We start from the raw sequence: 16,791 nt of genomic DNA on the forward strand, positions 1-16,791 counted from the left end.
GGACAGAGCCCGCGGAGGCCACTCCTGGGGCCGGGGTGGCCAGCAGGCAGGACTGTCTCTCTGCAGCGATGTGGGGCCGTGGTGCAGCACTGCGGACTGGGCTGGCACCAGGGGAACTGGCCCTCCAGCACCAGGGGCACCCAGGGGCCGTGCCCAGCAGGGGTGTGGCGTGAGGAGGCCAGTCCGGGGCTGGTGTGTGGTGACAGGGGCCCCTTCTGGCAAGTCCTGCGCGTGTTGCTGCAGCTCTGGGGCCCCGCGAGCCCGCCCAGTGCCCCAGGCCCCTGTGCGTGCAGAGCCCAGGGTCTGCGGGGCCGCAGGTGGCCGCGAGCTGGACGCCCCGACCCCCACCGTGGTCTTGGTCTCTGCCTTGAGCTCTGTCTGCCAACGCTTGGCTGCAGCAGCTCAGCGCTTCCTCCTGCGGCCGCTCCCAATCCAGGGCCTGCCCGCCCTGTGCCCGCCTCCCTGCCCGGTGCCAGCCCAGCGTGGCTCTGGCCCCTCACTGCCACCTTGGTGCTGGGAGCAGAGTCGCCGAGCCCTGACCCCCTGCAGGGCGGGGCCCCTGGCAACCCCAATCCTGCACCCGGGCCACCCCATCTGCCAGTGTTTCCTGGGGTGGGGGACGCTGCCCTTCTCCCGGGACCCAGGCACCGTGCCCATGAGCCGAAGCGGCGGCTTCCTGCAGACACACGGCCCGCCCTGGCTCAGGGCCCACGGGAGAGGGAGCTCAGCTCAGTCCTGGGAGAGCAGACCCCGGGAGTTGTGGTCTGGGCTCCGCGTCCCGGGCATCACTGACCGGCACAGGGCAGGAAGCCGCTCGGGGCGGGCGTGGAGCAGGCGCCGAGCGGGGGCCCTGCTAGGTGGGGTTGGAAACGCAGCGTGGGAACCTGGCGGGACGCGGGAAGACAAGGCGGGCAACTTAACGGGTAACCAGAAGCCGTAAAACGAGTCATGCAGTTGACGTCTCCCGAAGCCGCGTCTGCACAGCCGGAGAGGCGGGCGAGGGGTGTCTGTGGGCTGAGCCCGGTGCCACCTGCACCCACCCCCCGCGAGAGGCCCTGGACACAGGCAGTGCCCCCTGCAGTACAGCAATTCTTAGGGGGGCACAGGGCGCTGGGGTCTAGGGCCAGGGACACTAAGGCTACTGGAAGGGCACGAGGCCCACGGCCCCAACCTGTGGGGCAGCTGAACCCCAGCACCGGGAGGAGAGGAAACACTGAGTGGGGTGGGGTTGTCGGGGAGAAGCCGTGTGTGGGGAGGGGGTGTGAGGGCAGACACTCTGTGGGGGTGTGAGGGGAGACACTGTGGGGGTGTGAGGGCAGACACTGTGTGGGGGTGTGAGGGGACACACTGTGTGTGGGAGTGTGTGAGGGGAGACACTGTGTGTGGGGAGACACCGTGTGGGGTGTGAGGGGAGACACTGTGTGGGGTGTGAGGGGAGACACTGTGTGTGGGAGTGAGGGAAGACACTGTGTGGGGAGACACTGTGTGGGGGTGTGAGGGGAGACACTGTGTGGGGGTGTGAGGGGACACACTGTGTGGGAGTGTGTGAGGGGAGACACTGTGTGTGGGGAGACACCGTGTGGGGTGTGAGGGGAGACACTGTGTGGGGTGTGAGGGGAGACACTGTGTGTGGGAGTGAGGGAAGACACTGTGTGGGGAGACACTGTGTGGGGGTGTGAGGGGAGACACTGTGTGGGGGTGTGAGGGGACACACTGTGTGGGAGTGTGTGAGGGGAGACGCCGTGTAGGGTGTGAGGGGAGACACTGTGTGGGGGTGTGTGAGGGGAGATGTATGTGTGGGGGGTGTGAGGGGAGGCACTGTGTGGGGGGTGTGAGGAGAGACACTGCGTGGGGGTGTGTGAGGGGAGACACTGCGTGGGTGTGTGAGGGGAGACACTGCGTGGGTGTGTGTGAGGGGAGGCACTGTGTAGGGGTGTGGGGGGGGTGTCAGGGGGAGACAGTGAATGTGGGATGTGCAGCAGGAGTGGCCCTGACCCTGGCTGGTAGGAGGTGCTCATGCTGACAGTGCTCCCCATAGCCCAGGGCAGGCTCAGGGTGGCGTCCTGCCCAGGGCACTGCACTGCAGACGGCTGCCTTGCTAGGCTGCAGGCAGACAGCAGCCGTGATGCTGCCCCACAGCTCTCTGTCCCCACAGTCGAGCTCCAGGGGTGCAGGCGGGTGAGAGGCACTGCAGCCCCGTCTGCAACGCAGGCACAGCGCAGCCTGCCTGGACCCGGCGTCTGCGTGCAGGGACTGCGCAGCCACAGGGCTTGGACGAGCAGTGGGGACCGACAGCTGCAGCCCCCGTGGCAGCGAGGTCCAGGCACACCGGACCGGGGGCACCAGGAGTCTCTCCTGGTCAGCTCAGAACAGCTCTGACTGAACAGCTCTGAGTCTCCGGATAAAAAGCCCAGAGTCATTGTCTGCCCACCCCCGGTCTGCCCACCACCCGTCCATCATCCGTCCGTCCGTCATCCGTCCGTCCGTCACGTACCCGAGAGCTTGATCGAGTGTCTCTTGAGCAGACACTGCCGGGCACGACGAGGAATGTCGAAGAAGACGCACGTGAGGGGCAAACCACAGGCAAGGCCAGGGAGAAACGGACTCTGGTTCTTGCCGTGGCTGGAGGCATTTCCAGTACCTCACCCAGCCCCCACCCTCAGGAGGAAAACAGGATGGCAGGGGCCAAGGCTGGTCCAGGGCTGCCCAGGGGCTCAGTCTCCCCTCGAGGAGGGACGAGTCTGTCACAACGTCGCTGTGTCCCTAAATGTTGGCAAATGCAGAGGCCGCCTGGCATGCACTGGGTGAGCATCCCGCTGCAGAGCCAAGACCGAGGCCTGTGGCCCCCAGCCCCTGCACACCCTTCTCGGCACGGCGGACTCACAGTGGCCCCTGCAGATGCAGGACGGCCGGTTCCGGCTGCGCAGCCGCTCTGTGCCACGCGGTGCCACAGCCTGCAAAGCGCCCTCGAAGGAGAGGCTTCGGGACCTAGAGGAAACCAGAGTGGGGGCCTCAGGCCAGACAGGCCTCTTGAGTGAGGGGCACGCGGGGGGTGGGGGAGCACAGGGCGCCCCCTCCCTCCAGGCTTTTCTTCTCCACCTCACTTCTTTTTTTTTAAATTTTATTGAATCCTGAGATAGTTACAAGCTTTCATGTTTGGGTTACACTCTCACAATGATCACCCACCCACCCCGCCCCCAGTGCACAGTGTATCCACCCACCCCGCCCCCAGTGCACAGTATATCCACCCATCCCGCCCCCAGTGCACAGTGTATCCACTCACCCCAGTGCACAGTGTATCCACTCACCCCAGTGCACAGTGTATCCACCCATCCCGCCCCCAGTGCACAGTGTATCCACTCATCCCAGAGCACAGTGTATCCACTCACCCCAGTGCACAGTGTATCCACTCACCCCAGTGCACAGTGTATCCACTCACCCCAGTGCACAGTGTATCCACTCACCCCAGTGCACAGTGTATCCACTCACCCCAGTGCACAGTGTATCCACTCACCCCAGTGCACAGTGTATCCACCCATCCCGCCCCCAGAGCACAGTGTATCCACTCATCCCAGAGCACAGTGTATCCACTCACCCCAGTGCACAGTGTATCCACTCACCCCAGTGCACAGTGTATCCACCCATCCCACCCCCAGTGCACAGTGTATCCACTCACCCCAGTGCACAGTGTATCCACCCATCCCGCCCCCAGTGCACAGTGTATCCACTCATCCCAGTGCACAGTGTATCCACTCACCCCAGTGCACAGTGTATCCACTCATCCCAGAGCACAGTGTTATCCACTCATCCCAGTGCACAGTGTATCCACTCACCCCAGTGCACAGTGTATCCACCCATCCCGCCCCCAGTGCACAGTGTATCCACTCATCCCAGTGCACAGTGTATCCACTCACCCCAGTGCACAGTGTATCCACTCATCCCAGAGCACAGTGTATCCACTCATCCCAGAGCACAGTGTATCCACTCACCCCAGTGCACAGTGTATCCACTCACCCCAGAGCACAGTGTATCCACTCATCCCAGTGCACAGTGTATCCACTCATCCCAGAGCACAGTGTATCCACTCATCCCAGAGCACAGTGTATCCACTCACCCCAGTGCACAGTGTATCCACTCATCCCAGAGCACAGTGTATCCACTCATCCCAGTGCACAGTGTATCCACTCACCCCAGTGCACAGTGTATCCACTCATCCTGCCCCCAGTGCACAGTATCCACCTCACTTCCGAGTCTCCTAGCTACACTAAAACGTGGGGCCTATCCTGCAAGTCTAGAGTCAAAGGTGAAGTCACCCAGCACTAAGACCTCAGCCTCGCCCCCTCCCCCCCTCACACACACCCACACACCCACACCTCACAATGCACTCATACCTCACACAATGCACTCACACCTCACACATGCACCCACACTTCACACAATGTATTCACACCTCATGCACTCACACTTCACACATACACCCATACTTCACACCTCACACATGTACCCACACCTCACACATGCACCCATACTTCACACCTCACACGTGCACCCATACCTCACACCTCACACATGCACCCACACCTCACACATGAACCCATACTTCACACCTCACACATACACCCACACCTCACACCTCACACATGCACCCACACCTCACACATGCACCCACACCTCATATGTGCACCCACACTTCACACCTCACACATACACCCACACCTCACATCCTCTCTCATAACCCACACTCACGACTCACATGCACCCACACCTCATGTCCTCTCATGTAGACACCCTCAATCTTGCACACTACCTCATCCTTACACACACCCTCATACACAATCACGTGCACTTATACCTTCACACATACACTACCCTCACACACATGCACCCACACCTCAACCCTCTCAGCACATGCCCTAACACACTCACATGCACCCACTGCCCCCCACATGTGTGTGCACTACAGACAGATGGACACATGCGCCTGCATGGACTCACACCTCACACACCATGACAGACGGACACATGCGCCTGTACGGACTCACACCTCACACAGAACCACAACATGAGTCATCACTTTAAAAATCAGATGCTGTCATGCAGCGTCACGCAGAGAAAGTGTCTTCTGACTATGGCTCTTGTCAGCAAACGTGGCAACACAGCTGACTCTAGCCCTGCACAGACGTGGCACACACCAGGACACGCGTGTTATGAGGTGGAGGAAGGTCCCTATGCTGCCACCAGAACAGGCTCCTGACTGGGGCCGAGGCCGCTGCCTGGAGAGGTGCAGAAGGTCACTGGAGTGGCCGACTGCCCGTGTGCTGACACTCCGCCCGGCCCTGCCCTCCCCGCCCCCGGGCCCCGGTGTCCCTCGTGCTCCCTTGAGGACTCCAGGGAGACTGATTTCCATTTCAAACCCAATCGAGATGAAACCTCCTGGTGAAAAAAACAGCCGGTGCATGAATCGCCCTTGATTAGACTTTCATCTCCGAGCTGGCGGACACACATGAATATTTATTACCGTGCGTGCAGACTCCTCTCTTCCCATTGCTCTGATCTTGAATATTATCCACGGCTAATTTTTATGAAAATTTGGGCAACATAATGTTTTCACATAAACTGACAGTTCTTGAGATAATCCTGTTATTGTTGGGCTGAACTGGCGGATTCCGCTTATTCATGTGTTAACGAGGGATTAAATATTGTTTTTCACCCCTGTAATCTAGGATGGGCTGGAAATCAGAACCCCGCGGCCCAGGCCGGCCGGAGGGACCACGAGCTCCCGGGTGCTGTGGGTCAGCGCCGTGGGCCCTGTGGGCTGGGAGCTCCCTCCCCAGTGCTCCCTCGAAGGGCACAGGCCTGTGCCAGAGGCGGGTGACCCAGGCAGACAGAGGGTCCTCCCACTGCCCCCGGCCGTCTGGCTCTCCTCACTGCTGTCACAGGCGCCAGCACCTGAGGAGGGGGCTGGAGTCGCTGGGACTGGGCAGTCCCTCACCCTCTCAGGCACAGCACTGCACCCAAACAAGATTCAGCGGTGACCTGCCCCCAAACAGCTCAGTAATGGCCCACCTGCACCCCAAACTCAGCACAGTGACGGCCCACCTGCACCCCTAAGTACAGCTCAGTGATGGCCCACTGCACCCCCAAAGCTTAGTGATCACTCTGTACCCCCAGCACGGCTTGGTGATGACCCACCTGCACCCCCCAAAACACAGGTCAGTGATGACCCAGCCCACACCCCCAAAACAGCTTAGAGATGACCCACTGTGTACCCCAAACAGTTCAGTGACCAGTCACCTGGGAGGAACATGCTCTAACACACATGTGGAACAGGGTCTCACATAAGGATGGAAAGTAGTCCCTCACACATGTCTGGAACAGAAACTCACATGCACAGGGAACTTCCGCTCACATACACATGGAACAACCCCTCACACGTGTGGAACAGCTCCTCACAGCATGTGAAACACAGACCTTTATATATGGGAGGAACTTCCCCTAACACACGTGGAACATCCCCTAACATATGTGGAACATCCCCTCACAGTGTGGACCACAGTCCTCACGTATGGGAGGAACATCCCTAACGATTATGTGGTGCAGGCCCTCACACAATGTGGAACACAATCCCTCACACAGAAACTCACATGGGGAATTTCCTCTCACAGACAAGGGAACAACCCCTCACGCACATGTGGGGCAGCCCCTCAAGCACACATGTAACAGTGCCTCACAAGTGCGGGACGTCCCTCACACATGGATGGAACAGCTACTCACACACAGGTGGAACATGCTCTCATGCAATGTGAAACACCCCCCCAAACATGGTGGAATATCCCTTCACTCATGTGTAGAACAGCACCTCACACATGGGTGGAACAGCCCCTCACATATGCATGGATCATCACTTCATATGGGTGGAACAACCTCTTACACATGTATGGAACAGTTCCTCAACATACATGGAACAGCCTCTCAATATATGTGGAACAGCCTCCTTTCATACATGAAGAGAGTAAACTTTCATACATGGGTGAAGCAGGCCCTCACACACACTAGAACAACCCTTCACATATGGGCGGAACAGCCCCTCATACACATTGAACAACCTCTCACATAGGCATGGATAATCCCTCAAACAGGTGTGGAACATCCTCCTTCACAGTGGAACATACTCTCACAAATATGTTAGAACAACCCCTCAGACACGGATGGAATAGACTGTCACACATGCATGGAATAGTCCCTCACACATGGGTAGAAAATCTTCTCACACATGGGTGGAAATAATCCCTCACACGTGTGGAACAATTCATCACAATGCCTGCAACATCCCCTCACACACAGGAGGAACAACCCCTCATAAAAGAGTAGATCAGTCCCTCACACATGCATGAACAACCTCTCACATAGGGTGGTATATCCCCTCACACGGGTGGAACATCATATTACACTGTGGAAGTCCCTCAATACACATGGAACAACTTTTCACACGTGAGTGAAACAGCCTCTGACATATGTGTGAAGAACAGCACATCAGACATGTGAAATGGCCCCTGAAACACGAGTGGAACAGCCCCTCACATACAAATAGACATGACTCACACACATATACAACAGTCCTATTTATCCACATGTGTATAAATAGGCCCTCACACATGCATGAAAAATCCCCTTCATATGGGTGGAGCATCCCCTCACCCACAGGTGGAATAACCCATCACAATGTATAGACCAGCCCCTGACACATGGGTGGAACAATCCTGACTCATGTATAGAATGGCTCTCTGTAGGCATGAAACTATTCCTCATATACAGGTTGAACAAATCCCTCACACACATGTAGAACAGCCCCTCTCACATGTGTGGATTATGCCCTCACACATGTGGAATATCCCCCACACATGGGTGGAACATCCCTTCACACATGCATAGAATAGCCACTCGGTCACTGGTGGAACATCCCCTTGCACATGTGTAGAGCAGTTCCTCAAACTGGTGGAGATCCCCTCAGCCATGCATAGAATAGCCTCACATTCACGTGGAACAGTTTTCACACATAAGTGGAACATCTCACAAATGGGTATAACACAATCCTCATGCACATGTGGAACAACCCCTCACACGTGGATAGAACAGCCCCTCAGTCGGGAGGGGGGAGATCCCTTAACACAATGGAACAGCCTCTCACATATATGAAATAGTCCCTCACACACGGTTGGAAGCGCCCCTCCCACAATCGTAGAACAGTCCCTCACAAATAAGTGGAATATCCCCTCACATATGCATGGAACAACCACTCACACCTGGTAAAATAGCTCCTTACACACACGGGCGAAACAGCCCCTCATAAGTGAGAGGAACAGCCACTTCTCTCACATGTATAGAACAGCCAGGTCCTCATATGCAAGGAATAGCCTTCACACATGGGTAGAACACCCCCTCACACACATGTGGGACATCCTATCACATATTTGTGGAACATTCTTTCACACATGTGTGAAACATCTTCTTACACAGGCATAGAACAGCCCCTCACAGCCCCTTCCCTGTGCATGGAATAGCTCCCCACACAGGGGTAGAATATTCCCTCACACATGTATAGAACAGCCCCCATGCATGGGAGGAACAGTTCCTCACACACACATGGAACAGCCTTCACACACAGGTGGAACAGCCCTTTCACACACTCATAAAATAGTCCTTCATGCACATGGAACTGCTCCTTACACATGGAAGGAATATATCTTCACACAAGGCTGGAACACAAGCCCTTACACACCTATGGAATAGCCCCTAAACATGTGTGATGCACCCACTCACACAAGTGTAAAGCAGTGCCTCACACACAGATGGAACAGCTCCTTCACACACATGTGGAACAGTCTCTCAGACACAGATGAAACAACCCCTCACACATTGGTGGAACAGTCTCTCTTATGTGTGGAACTTCCCCTCAAACATGTGTGGATAGCGGGTAGGGCGTTTGCCTTGCACGCGGCCGACCCGGGTTCAAATCCCAGCATCCCATATGGTCCCCTGAGCACGGCCAGGGGTAATTCCTGAGTGCAGAGCCAGGAGTAACCCCTGTGCATCGCCAGGTGTGACCCAAAAACCAAAAAAAAAAAAAACATGTGTGGAACAACCCTCAGACATGGTGGAATGGCTCTTCCCACACATCAAAAGCCCCTCACACAAGGGTGGAATATCCCCTCACACATGGGTAAAACAGGTCCTCATACACACATATAACAGCTCCTCACACATGAGTTATATCCCCTCACACACGGTATAGAATTGTCCTTTCATACATGTAGAAAAATGCTCACACATGGGGGAAACATTCCCTCGCATATGAGTGGAATGTTCCCTCACACATGTGTAGAACAGAACTTCACACAGAATCTCTTCACATAGGTAAAGAACAGCCCTTCGCATATGGATGGAACAGTCTCTCACATATGTATAGAATAAGTCCTAGTACACGTGGAGCAATTCCTTACACATGAGTGGACCATCCCTCACACACACACGGAACAGCTCCTCACACATGGGTAGAACATCCCCTTACACATGTGAAGAATAGCCACTTACATATGGGTGAAAGAGCCCCTCACACATAAGTAGAACAGTCCCTCATATACATGTAGAACAGCCCCTCATACACGTGTAACAGACCCTTACAACAGTGAAACTTCTCCATACATTTGGAAGGAACATAATCCTTCACACGCATGTGGAACTTCCCCTCACACATGAGTGGAACAGCCCCTCACATATACAAGGAATGTTCCTTACACACAGGTGGTACATCCCTTCCCACATGTGTAAAACAGCCCCTCAGACAAGTGTGAACCATCACTCACACATGTGTGGAAATCCCCTCACACATGTAGAGTCACACATATATGGAACAGCACCTCCCACATGAGGAGAACATGCCCTCACACAGGCATAGAACAACCCCTGAAACAAGTGGAATATCCCCTCATGCACTATTGGAACATCCCCCCTCACACACCTGAAACATTCTCTCACACAAGGGTGTAACATTACCTAACATATAAAGAACAACTCCTCAAAAATCATGAAACAACTCACCCACATGTGAGACAGTTCCTCACACATGCATAGAATAGCATCTGACACATGTTCAAAAGCCTCTCATAGATGAGCAGAACAGCCCCTCATACATGTTGAATAGCCTCTCGAACACAGAAAAAACAGTCCTCACACATGGGTGGAATACAACATGTAAAACTGCCCCCAAATACTCATCCTCTCACACATGCATTAAACATCCCTTCACACTCCTGTAGAACAGTCACTCACACATCGGTGGAAGATTCCCTCACACACGGTGGAACATCCAGTCACACATGCCTAGAACAGCTCCTATCACACACATGGAACATCCCTTCACACACACATAGTACATCCCCTTACAGATGGCGGAAGAGTCCCTCACACACATGTGGAACAGCCCCCAATACAGGTGGAACAGCTCCTAAAACATAAACATAGAACTGCCCCCCACACACACATAGAAATCATGTGTGGAGCATCCCATCACCATCACATATGGGTGGAACATCCCCTCACACATACATAGAACAGTATCTCACATACACATGGAACAGCCCCTCACAATGGTAGAACATCTCACATACACATGGAACATCCCCTCACACATTCTCATGTGGGTGGAACATCCCCTCAAATGTGTGAAACAGCCCTTCACAATGAGTGGGACAGAATTTCTCACACACACGTGGAGCAGCCCCTCACATGTATGGAGCATCTCTCACACATGTGTGGAACAGTCCCTCACACACATGTGGAACATACCTTCATAATACATAGAACATTCCCTCATACACATGAAACAGTCTCTCACACATGTAGAACATTCCCTCACACATTGGAACAGTCTCTCACCTACACGTGGAACACGGCACCTAATACATGTGTGGAACATCCCCTTACACATGTGTGGAACAGCTCCTCACACGTGTGGAATAGGCTTTATATGTGTGCCATGTCTCACAATACATGAAAAAAACCTCACACACGTGGAACATCCCCTTCACACATGTGTGAACAGTCCCTCACATGCGTGTGGAACAGCCTTTCACACACTCCTGGTCCCAACAACACAAGCCTCTTTTGGAGCAGGGGGCACTGTATCCCCCCAGTGGCTCTGGGAGAAGTGCCCCATCTGCCTCGGTGGCCCCTGTGAGCACCCTCAAACCGCCCCAAATCAAGCCCTGTGAGCACCCGCAAATCAGTTCCCCGTGCAGAAGGGTCAGAGCCCTCTTGGAGGGTTGGTGGCCTCGGCTGCAATAAGGCTGCGACATCCGGGCTCCGAGGTAGCCCTGGGGGGCTTGGCCTCGCTGCCACAGGCGATGGCCCCACTCCCAGCAGGGAGGAGACGGGTCAGCCTGAGCCCCCAGAAGCAAGTGGATGAGTCGGCCCTGTCCCCCCCAACAGCAGGGAGTGGGCGGGTCAGTCTGAGCTCCCCAGCCGCGAGTGGACGGTCGGCCATGTCCTCCCCAGCCGCGAGTGGACGGTCGGCCATGTCCTCCCCAGCCGCGAGTGGACGGTCGGCCATGTCCTCCCCAGCCGCGAGTGGACGGTCGGCCATGTCCTCCCCAGCCGCGAGTGGACGGTCGGCCATGTCCTCCCCAGCCGCGAGTGGACGGTCGGCCATGTCCTCCCCAGCTGTGAGTGGACGGTCGGCCCCGGACCCCCACTCCGGTCGATGTGCTCGGGAGGCCCCGGTACTCACCGGCCCGACGCCAGCCCCGAGGACCTTGAGCCCGGTCGCGCTCTGCAGCCGGTCCTTGCTGTCAGCTGTGGGGAGAGGAGAGACGTGAGACCCCGGGGCTCCCCTGGGAACGCCTCCCGCACCCTGAGGGGCCTCTCGGCGGCACGTCCAGACTGAGCCTCGCGCCGAGGAGGCTCCATCCTGCAGGCTGTCTGGGGCCCCACCCTGCCCCCCGGCCCCGGGTCCAAGGCAGCCCGGCACCCCTTTCACTGCCCCACAGGAGAGGCTGGCGACCGCGGCCGTGCCCACACCCTGGAGGTCCACACGGAACTGAGGGGCAGCATCCGTTTCTGCAGCGATGAGCCCTCAGCCGGCCGGCCCCGAGTGTCCGGGTCTGTTTCTCAAGGACCTTTCTCGCCCGTCTCGAACCCAAGCTGGAACTGCTCTGGAGGAAAGCGACTCAGAAACAAGCACTGCTCCCCCCGCCCCAGCCAGGCTGGCGGGAAGCCGCGGGGCTGCCGGGCACGCAGGGCTACTGGCCCCCACGCCTGCACCACCCACGCCCGGGCCAGCGGAGGCCCGGTGGGGACCAGAGGCTCCCACCCGCATGGGGCGGCCTCCACTCAGGGCCGCCAGTGGGGCGCGCGCTCGGGGCAGCTGCTGCGTCCCGGGAACACGGCGACCCTCTCCAAGGTGCCTCTGGGCCTGGCACGCGCAGGACTCACCCGCTTGGTGGCGGGCGAAGCCGCCCTCACCCGTCAGAGCCCCGCGCCTGACAGACACGCACACGCAGACCTCAGAGGGGGGAGCGCTGACCCCAGACCAAGCGGGGGCAGACAGAGACGTGGGGCCCTTGGTGCCGGCAGCAGCTGCTCTGGGCTGGGGCCATCCAGGCAGGGGCCCTGGCAGGGCTGGGGCTCAGTGGACACCCCCAGCACGTGGCAACGCCCCTCCAGGCTCTCGCGGGCCATGGAGGACAGCTCAGCCCACAAGAACCCCCTTTCAAATCCAAGGAGGCTCTGGGGGACACTGGGCCACAGCTCTGCATTGAGCATCCCCGGGTGTGGAGGCTGAGGGGATCCTCTGGGTGTGGAGGCTGAGGGGATCCTCTGGGTGTGGAGGCTGAGGGGATCCTCTGGGTGTGGAGGCTGAGGGAATCATCTGGGTGTGGAGGCTGAGGGGATCCCCGGGTGTGGAGGCTGAGGGTATCATCTGGGTGTGGAGGCTGAGGGGATCCTCTGGGTATGGAGGCTGAGGGGATCCTCTGGGTGTGGAGGCTGAGGGGATCCCCTGGGTGTGGAGGCTGAGGGGGGTCCCCTGGGTGTGGAGGCTGAGGGGTTCCCTTGGGTGTGGAGGCTGAGGGGTTCCCTTGGGTGTGGAGGCTGAGGGGTTCCCTTGGGTGTGGAGGCTGAGGGGATCCTCTGGGTGTGGAGGCTGAGGGGATCCCAGGTGTGGAGGCTGAGGGGATCCTCTGGGTGTGGAGGCTGAGGGGATCCTCTGGGTGTGGAGGCTGAGGGGATCCTCGGGTGTGGAGGCTGAGGGGATCCTCTGGGTGTGGAGGCTGAGGGGGGTCCTCTGGGTGTGGAGGCTGAGGGGTTCCCTTGGGTGTGGAGGCTGAGGGGTCCCTTGGGTGTGGAGGCTGAGGGGATCCCCTGGGTGTGGAGGCTGAGGGGATCCCCTGGGTGTGGAGGCTGAGGGGATCCTCTGGTGTGGAGGCTGAGGGGATCCCCTGGGTGTGGAGGCTGAGGGGGGTCCCCTGGGTGTGGAGGCTGAGGGGTTCCCTTGGGTGTGGAGGCTGAGGGGTTCCCTTGGGTGTGGAGGCTGAGGGGTTCCCTTGGGTGTGGAGGCTGAGGGGATCCTCTGGGTGTGGAGGCTGAGGGGATCCCAGGTGTGGAGGCTGAGGGGATTCTCTGGGTGTGGAGGCTGAGGGGATCCTCTGGGTGTGGAGGCTGAGGGGATCCTCGGGTGTGGAGGCTGAGGGGATCCTCTGGGTGTGGAGGCTGAGGGGGGTCCTCTGGGTGTGGAGGCTGAGGGGTTCCCTTGGGTGTGGAGGCTGAGGGGTCCCTTGGGTGTGGAGGCTGAGGGGATCCCCTGGGTGTGGAGGCTGAGGGGATCCCCTGGGTGTGGAGGCTGAGGGGATCCTCTGGTGTGGAGGCTGAGGGGATCCCCTGGGTGTGGAGGCTGAGGGGGGTCCCCTGGGTGTGGAGGCTGAGGGGTTCCCTTGGGTGTGGAGGCTGAGGGGTTCCCTTGGGTGTGGAGGCTGAGGGGTTCCCTTGGGTGTGGAGGCTGAGGGGATCCTCTGGGTGTGGAGGCTGAGGGGATCCCAGGTGTGGAGGCTGAGGGGATTCTCTGGGTGTGGAGGCTGAGGGGATCCTCTGGGTGTGGAGGCTGAGGGGATCCTCGGGTGTGGAGGCTGAGGGGATCCTCTGGGTGTGGAGGCTGAGGGGGGTCCTCTGGGTGTGGAGGCTGAGGGGTTCCCTTGGGTGTGGAGGCTGAGGGGTCCCTTGGGTGTGGAGGCTGAGGGGATCCCCTGGGTGTGGAGGCTGAGGGGATCCCCTGGGTGTGGAGGCTGAGGGGATCCCCTGGGTGTGGAGGCTGAGGGGATCCTCTGGTGTGGAGGCTGAGGGGATCCTCTGGGTATGGAGGCTGAGGGGATCCCCGGGTGTGGAGGCTGAGGGGATCCTCTGGGTGTGGAGGCTGAGGGGATCCTCTGGGTGTGGAGGCTGAGGGGATCCCCGGGTGTGGAGGCTGAGTGGATTCCCTGGGTGTGGAGGCTGAGCGGAGTCCCCCAGGTGCTGGATACTGGACAAGGATCCCTCAAAGACAAGCTCCCACACAGCAGAGTTCAGGCTCCTCTATGGTTTCCTCAGTACCAGCTCCCATGGCTCAGTTCTGACGCCTGTGAAAACACTGGCCACTGTGGCAGCAGGAAGGGCAGCGAGGGGGACGCGCTCTGTGTGGACAAGAGGTTCTGGCGCTGTGATGGGGCGGGGGGACGGTGGGGTGATGGGACAATGTGACGGGGTGGTGACGGGGTGGTGATGGGTGACAGGGTGGTGACGGGGCCCTCAGGCGCCCGTGACGTTAGTGAGCTCCCAGGGCTCACTGTGTCTGTCCTGCTGCCCAGCGGCAGCGCCTTCCCTGCACGTCTCCAGGGCTGGTGCTACCGCGGGCTTGGGAGGGTGTGCCGTGACCTCCCAGAGGGTGCATCCGTCCCTCTGCCGGGCGTGGGCGGACGCCATGGCTGTGTCCAGTGGCGAGGAGTGGACGAGAGCAGGCACCACAGCACCGGCTCCCCGCCCCCGGCTGTGGTGAGCACCGTCAGGCCTGGCGAGGGGAGCTCAGGCTGTCACGGCTGGTGGCAGGTCGCTGGCCCCGAGCCCTCGGGGCAGGAGCAGGAGGCCAGACCAGACCCGGGAGCGGCTCAGAGCCACGGAAACGGAGAGACCGAATGTCTGACCCTCGAGGCAGAGGCTCTGGGTAAGGAGTCGCCGAGAATCCCTCAGCCGCCGGGACTTAACAAGCGGGAAGGTTCCAGATGCTCTGACTGGCATGGGGGGGGGTGACCCCCACTGCACGGACGCACGGTGCCTGAGGACTCTCGGCCCACGCGGCCCTGACGGGGTGACCAGAGGGCCGAGGCCCGGGCTGCTCAGGGGACAGGCACAGCGGGCTGGGCTGCGGGCTCCGCTCCCAGAGCTGACAGGCCGCAGGGAAGCCGGGGTGCCCGCGCTCGGCCTGCCAGCACTCTCGGCCCCCCTGCTGAGGCCCGCTTCTCTGTCCCCTCGGCTCCAGGACTCCCTTCTAGAACATTCCGCCCACCGGGGAGCCTGCTGTGGCGACAGCCTCAGGCTCCAGGCTCGCGCTCGGACGGGGGGGGGGGGGGTCTGCTCAGGCGGGCCCAGCGAGCACGCCCGGGCCGGGCAGGCAGCACGTCAGCTCGGGAGCCACCTCGGGGTGATTCCCGTGACCCGGCCCCTCCCCAAGCCAAGTGACCGCAGCCCTCTGGGAACGCCTCACGCCCGCCGGCCCAGAGACTTGGGTCAGCCGCCTCCTGCGCCCAACAGCGAAAGGACACAGCAACGACTCCGAGTGACGGGAACCACTCGGCCCCGGGCCTGGGAGAACGCGAGGCCCCAGGCGGGCCGCCGAGCACGCGACGTCGGGGCGTCCTGTGGGGTGCCAGCTCACACGCCCTCAGCCCCCGCCTGTGTGCACACAACAGACCCGGCCCCGCTGTCTGCAGACGGTTCCCCCGGGTGGCCCCACTGTGCTCCCTGTCCCCTGCCCCAACCCCAGGGGGCAGCACTGAGCCCCTCGCGTGACACGTGCCGCCCCTCCCCGCAGCCCCGGTGCTCTGCCAGGGGCACTCGGGACCCCCCTGGCCTGGGCGCAGGGGTGGCGGCTGCGGGCGTGTGAGAAATGAACCTCAGGCAGGCGAGTGCGTTCCCGCCTCGGCAGAGGGGCGGCCGGCCGCTCGTCCACGCCGGGACACTTCTGCCCTGCCCCACACGCCGACCGAGAGATTCTGGGCACGTGGCCGGGCCGCCTCGATAATTTCTATGGAAAACAGCCGCCAGACTGTGCGCCCAAGGTGACCTCATTACCGGAATTGGTTCTAGTTGTCATTCGTCCTATCACACATGCCACTCAGAAGGGGCAGGAGAGAGGGCCAGGGACACACGGGGAGGGGGGAGGGGGCAGGGTGGGGGGGGGACGGGCAGGGCAAGAGGCAGGGGTGGGCGGGGAGGGGGCAGACAGGAGAGGGATGGGCAGGGGTGGACAGAGGAGGGCAGGCAGTGGAGAGGGGGTGGCCATGGAGGGGACGGGCAGGGTGGGCGGGGAGGGGGGCAGAGAGGAGAGGGATGGGCAGGGGTGGACAGTCAGGGGAGGGGCGGGACAGAGCAGGGGCAGGCAGTGGAGAGGGGGTGGCCATGGAGGGGCTGGGCAGGGTGGGCGGGGAGGGGAGGGCGAGCAGGGGAGCAGGAGTCCGGGACTCAGCGGTGCTGGGGGGGCTGGGTCTGCTA

The 16,791-nt window shown here is 59.8% G+C and overlaps 1 protein-coding gene across 1 annotated transcript in view; it reads right to left on the reverse strand.

Annotated features, from left to right (window-relative positions):
• The window catches only part of PTPRN2 (protein tyrosine phosphatase receptor type N2), a 205,173-nt gene that overhangs the window by 75,523 nt on the left and 112,859 nt on the right, over window positions 1–16,791 (reverse strand). The window contains exon 12 of the mRNA XM_055133868.1: window positions 11,786–11,850. Coding sequence (XP_054989843.1) covers window positions 11,786–11,850 — 65 coding nt within the window. The remainder of the gene's footprint in view (window positions 1–11,785; window positions 11,851–16,791) is intronic.

This window comes from Sorex araneus, chromosome 1 (assembly GCF_027595985.1).
Source record: "Sorex araneus isolate mSorAra2 chromosome 1, mSorAra2.pri, whole genome shotgun sequence".
NCBI lineage: Eukaryota > Metazoa > Chordata > Mammalia > Eulipotyphla > Soricidae > Sorex > Sorex araneus.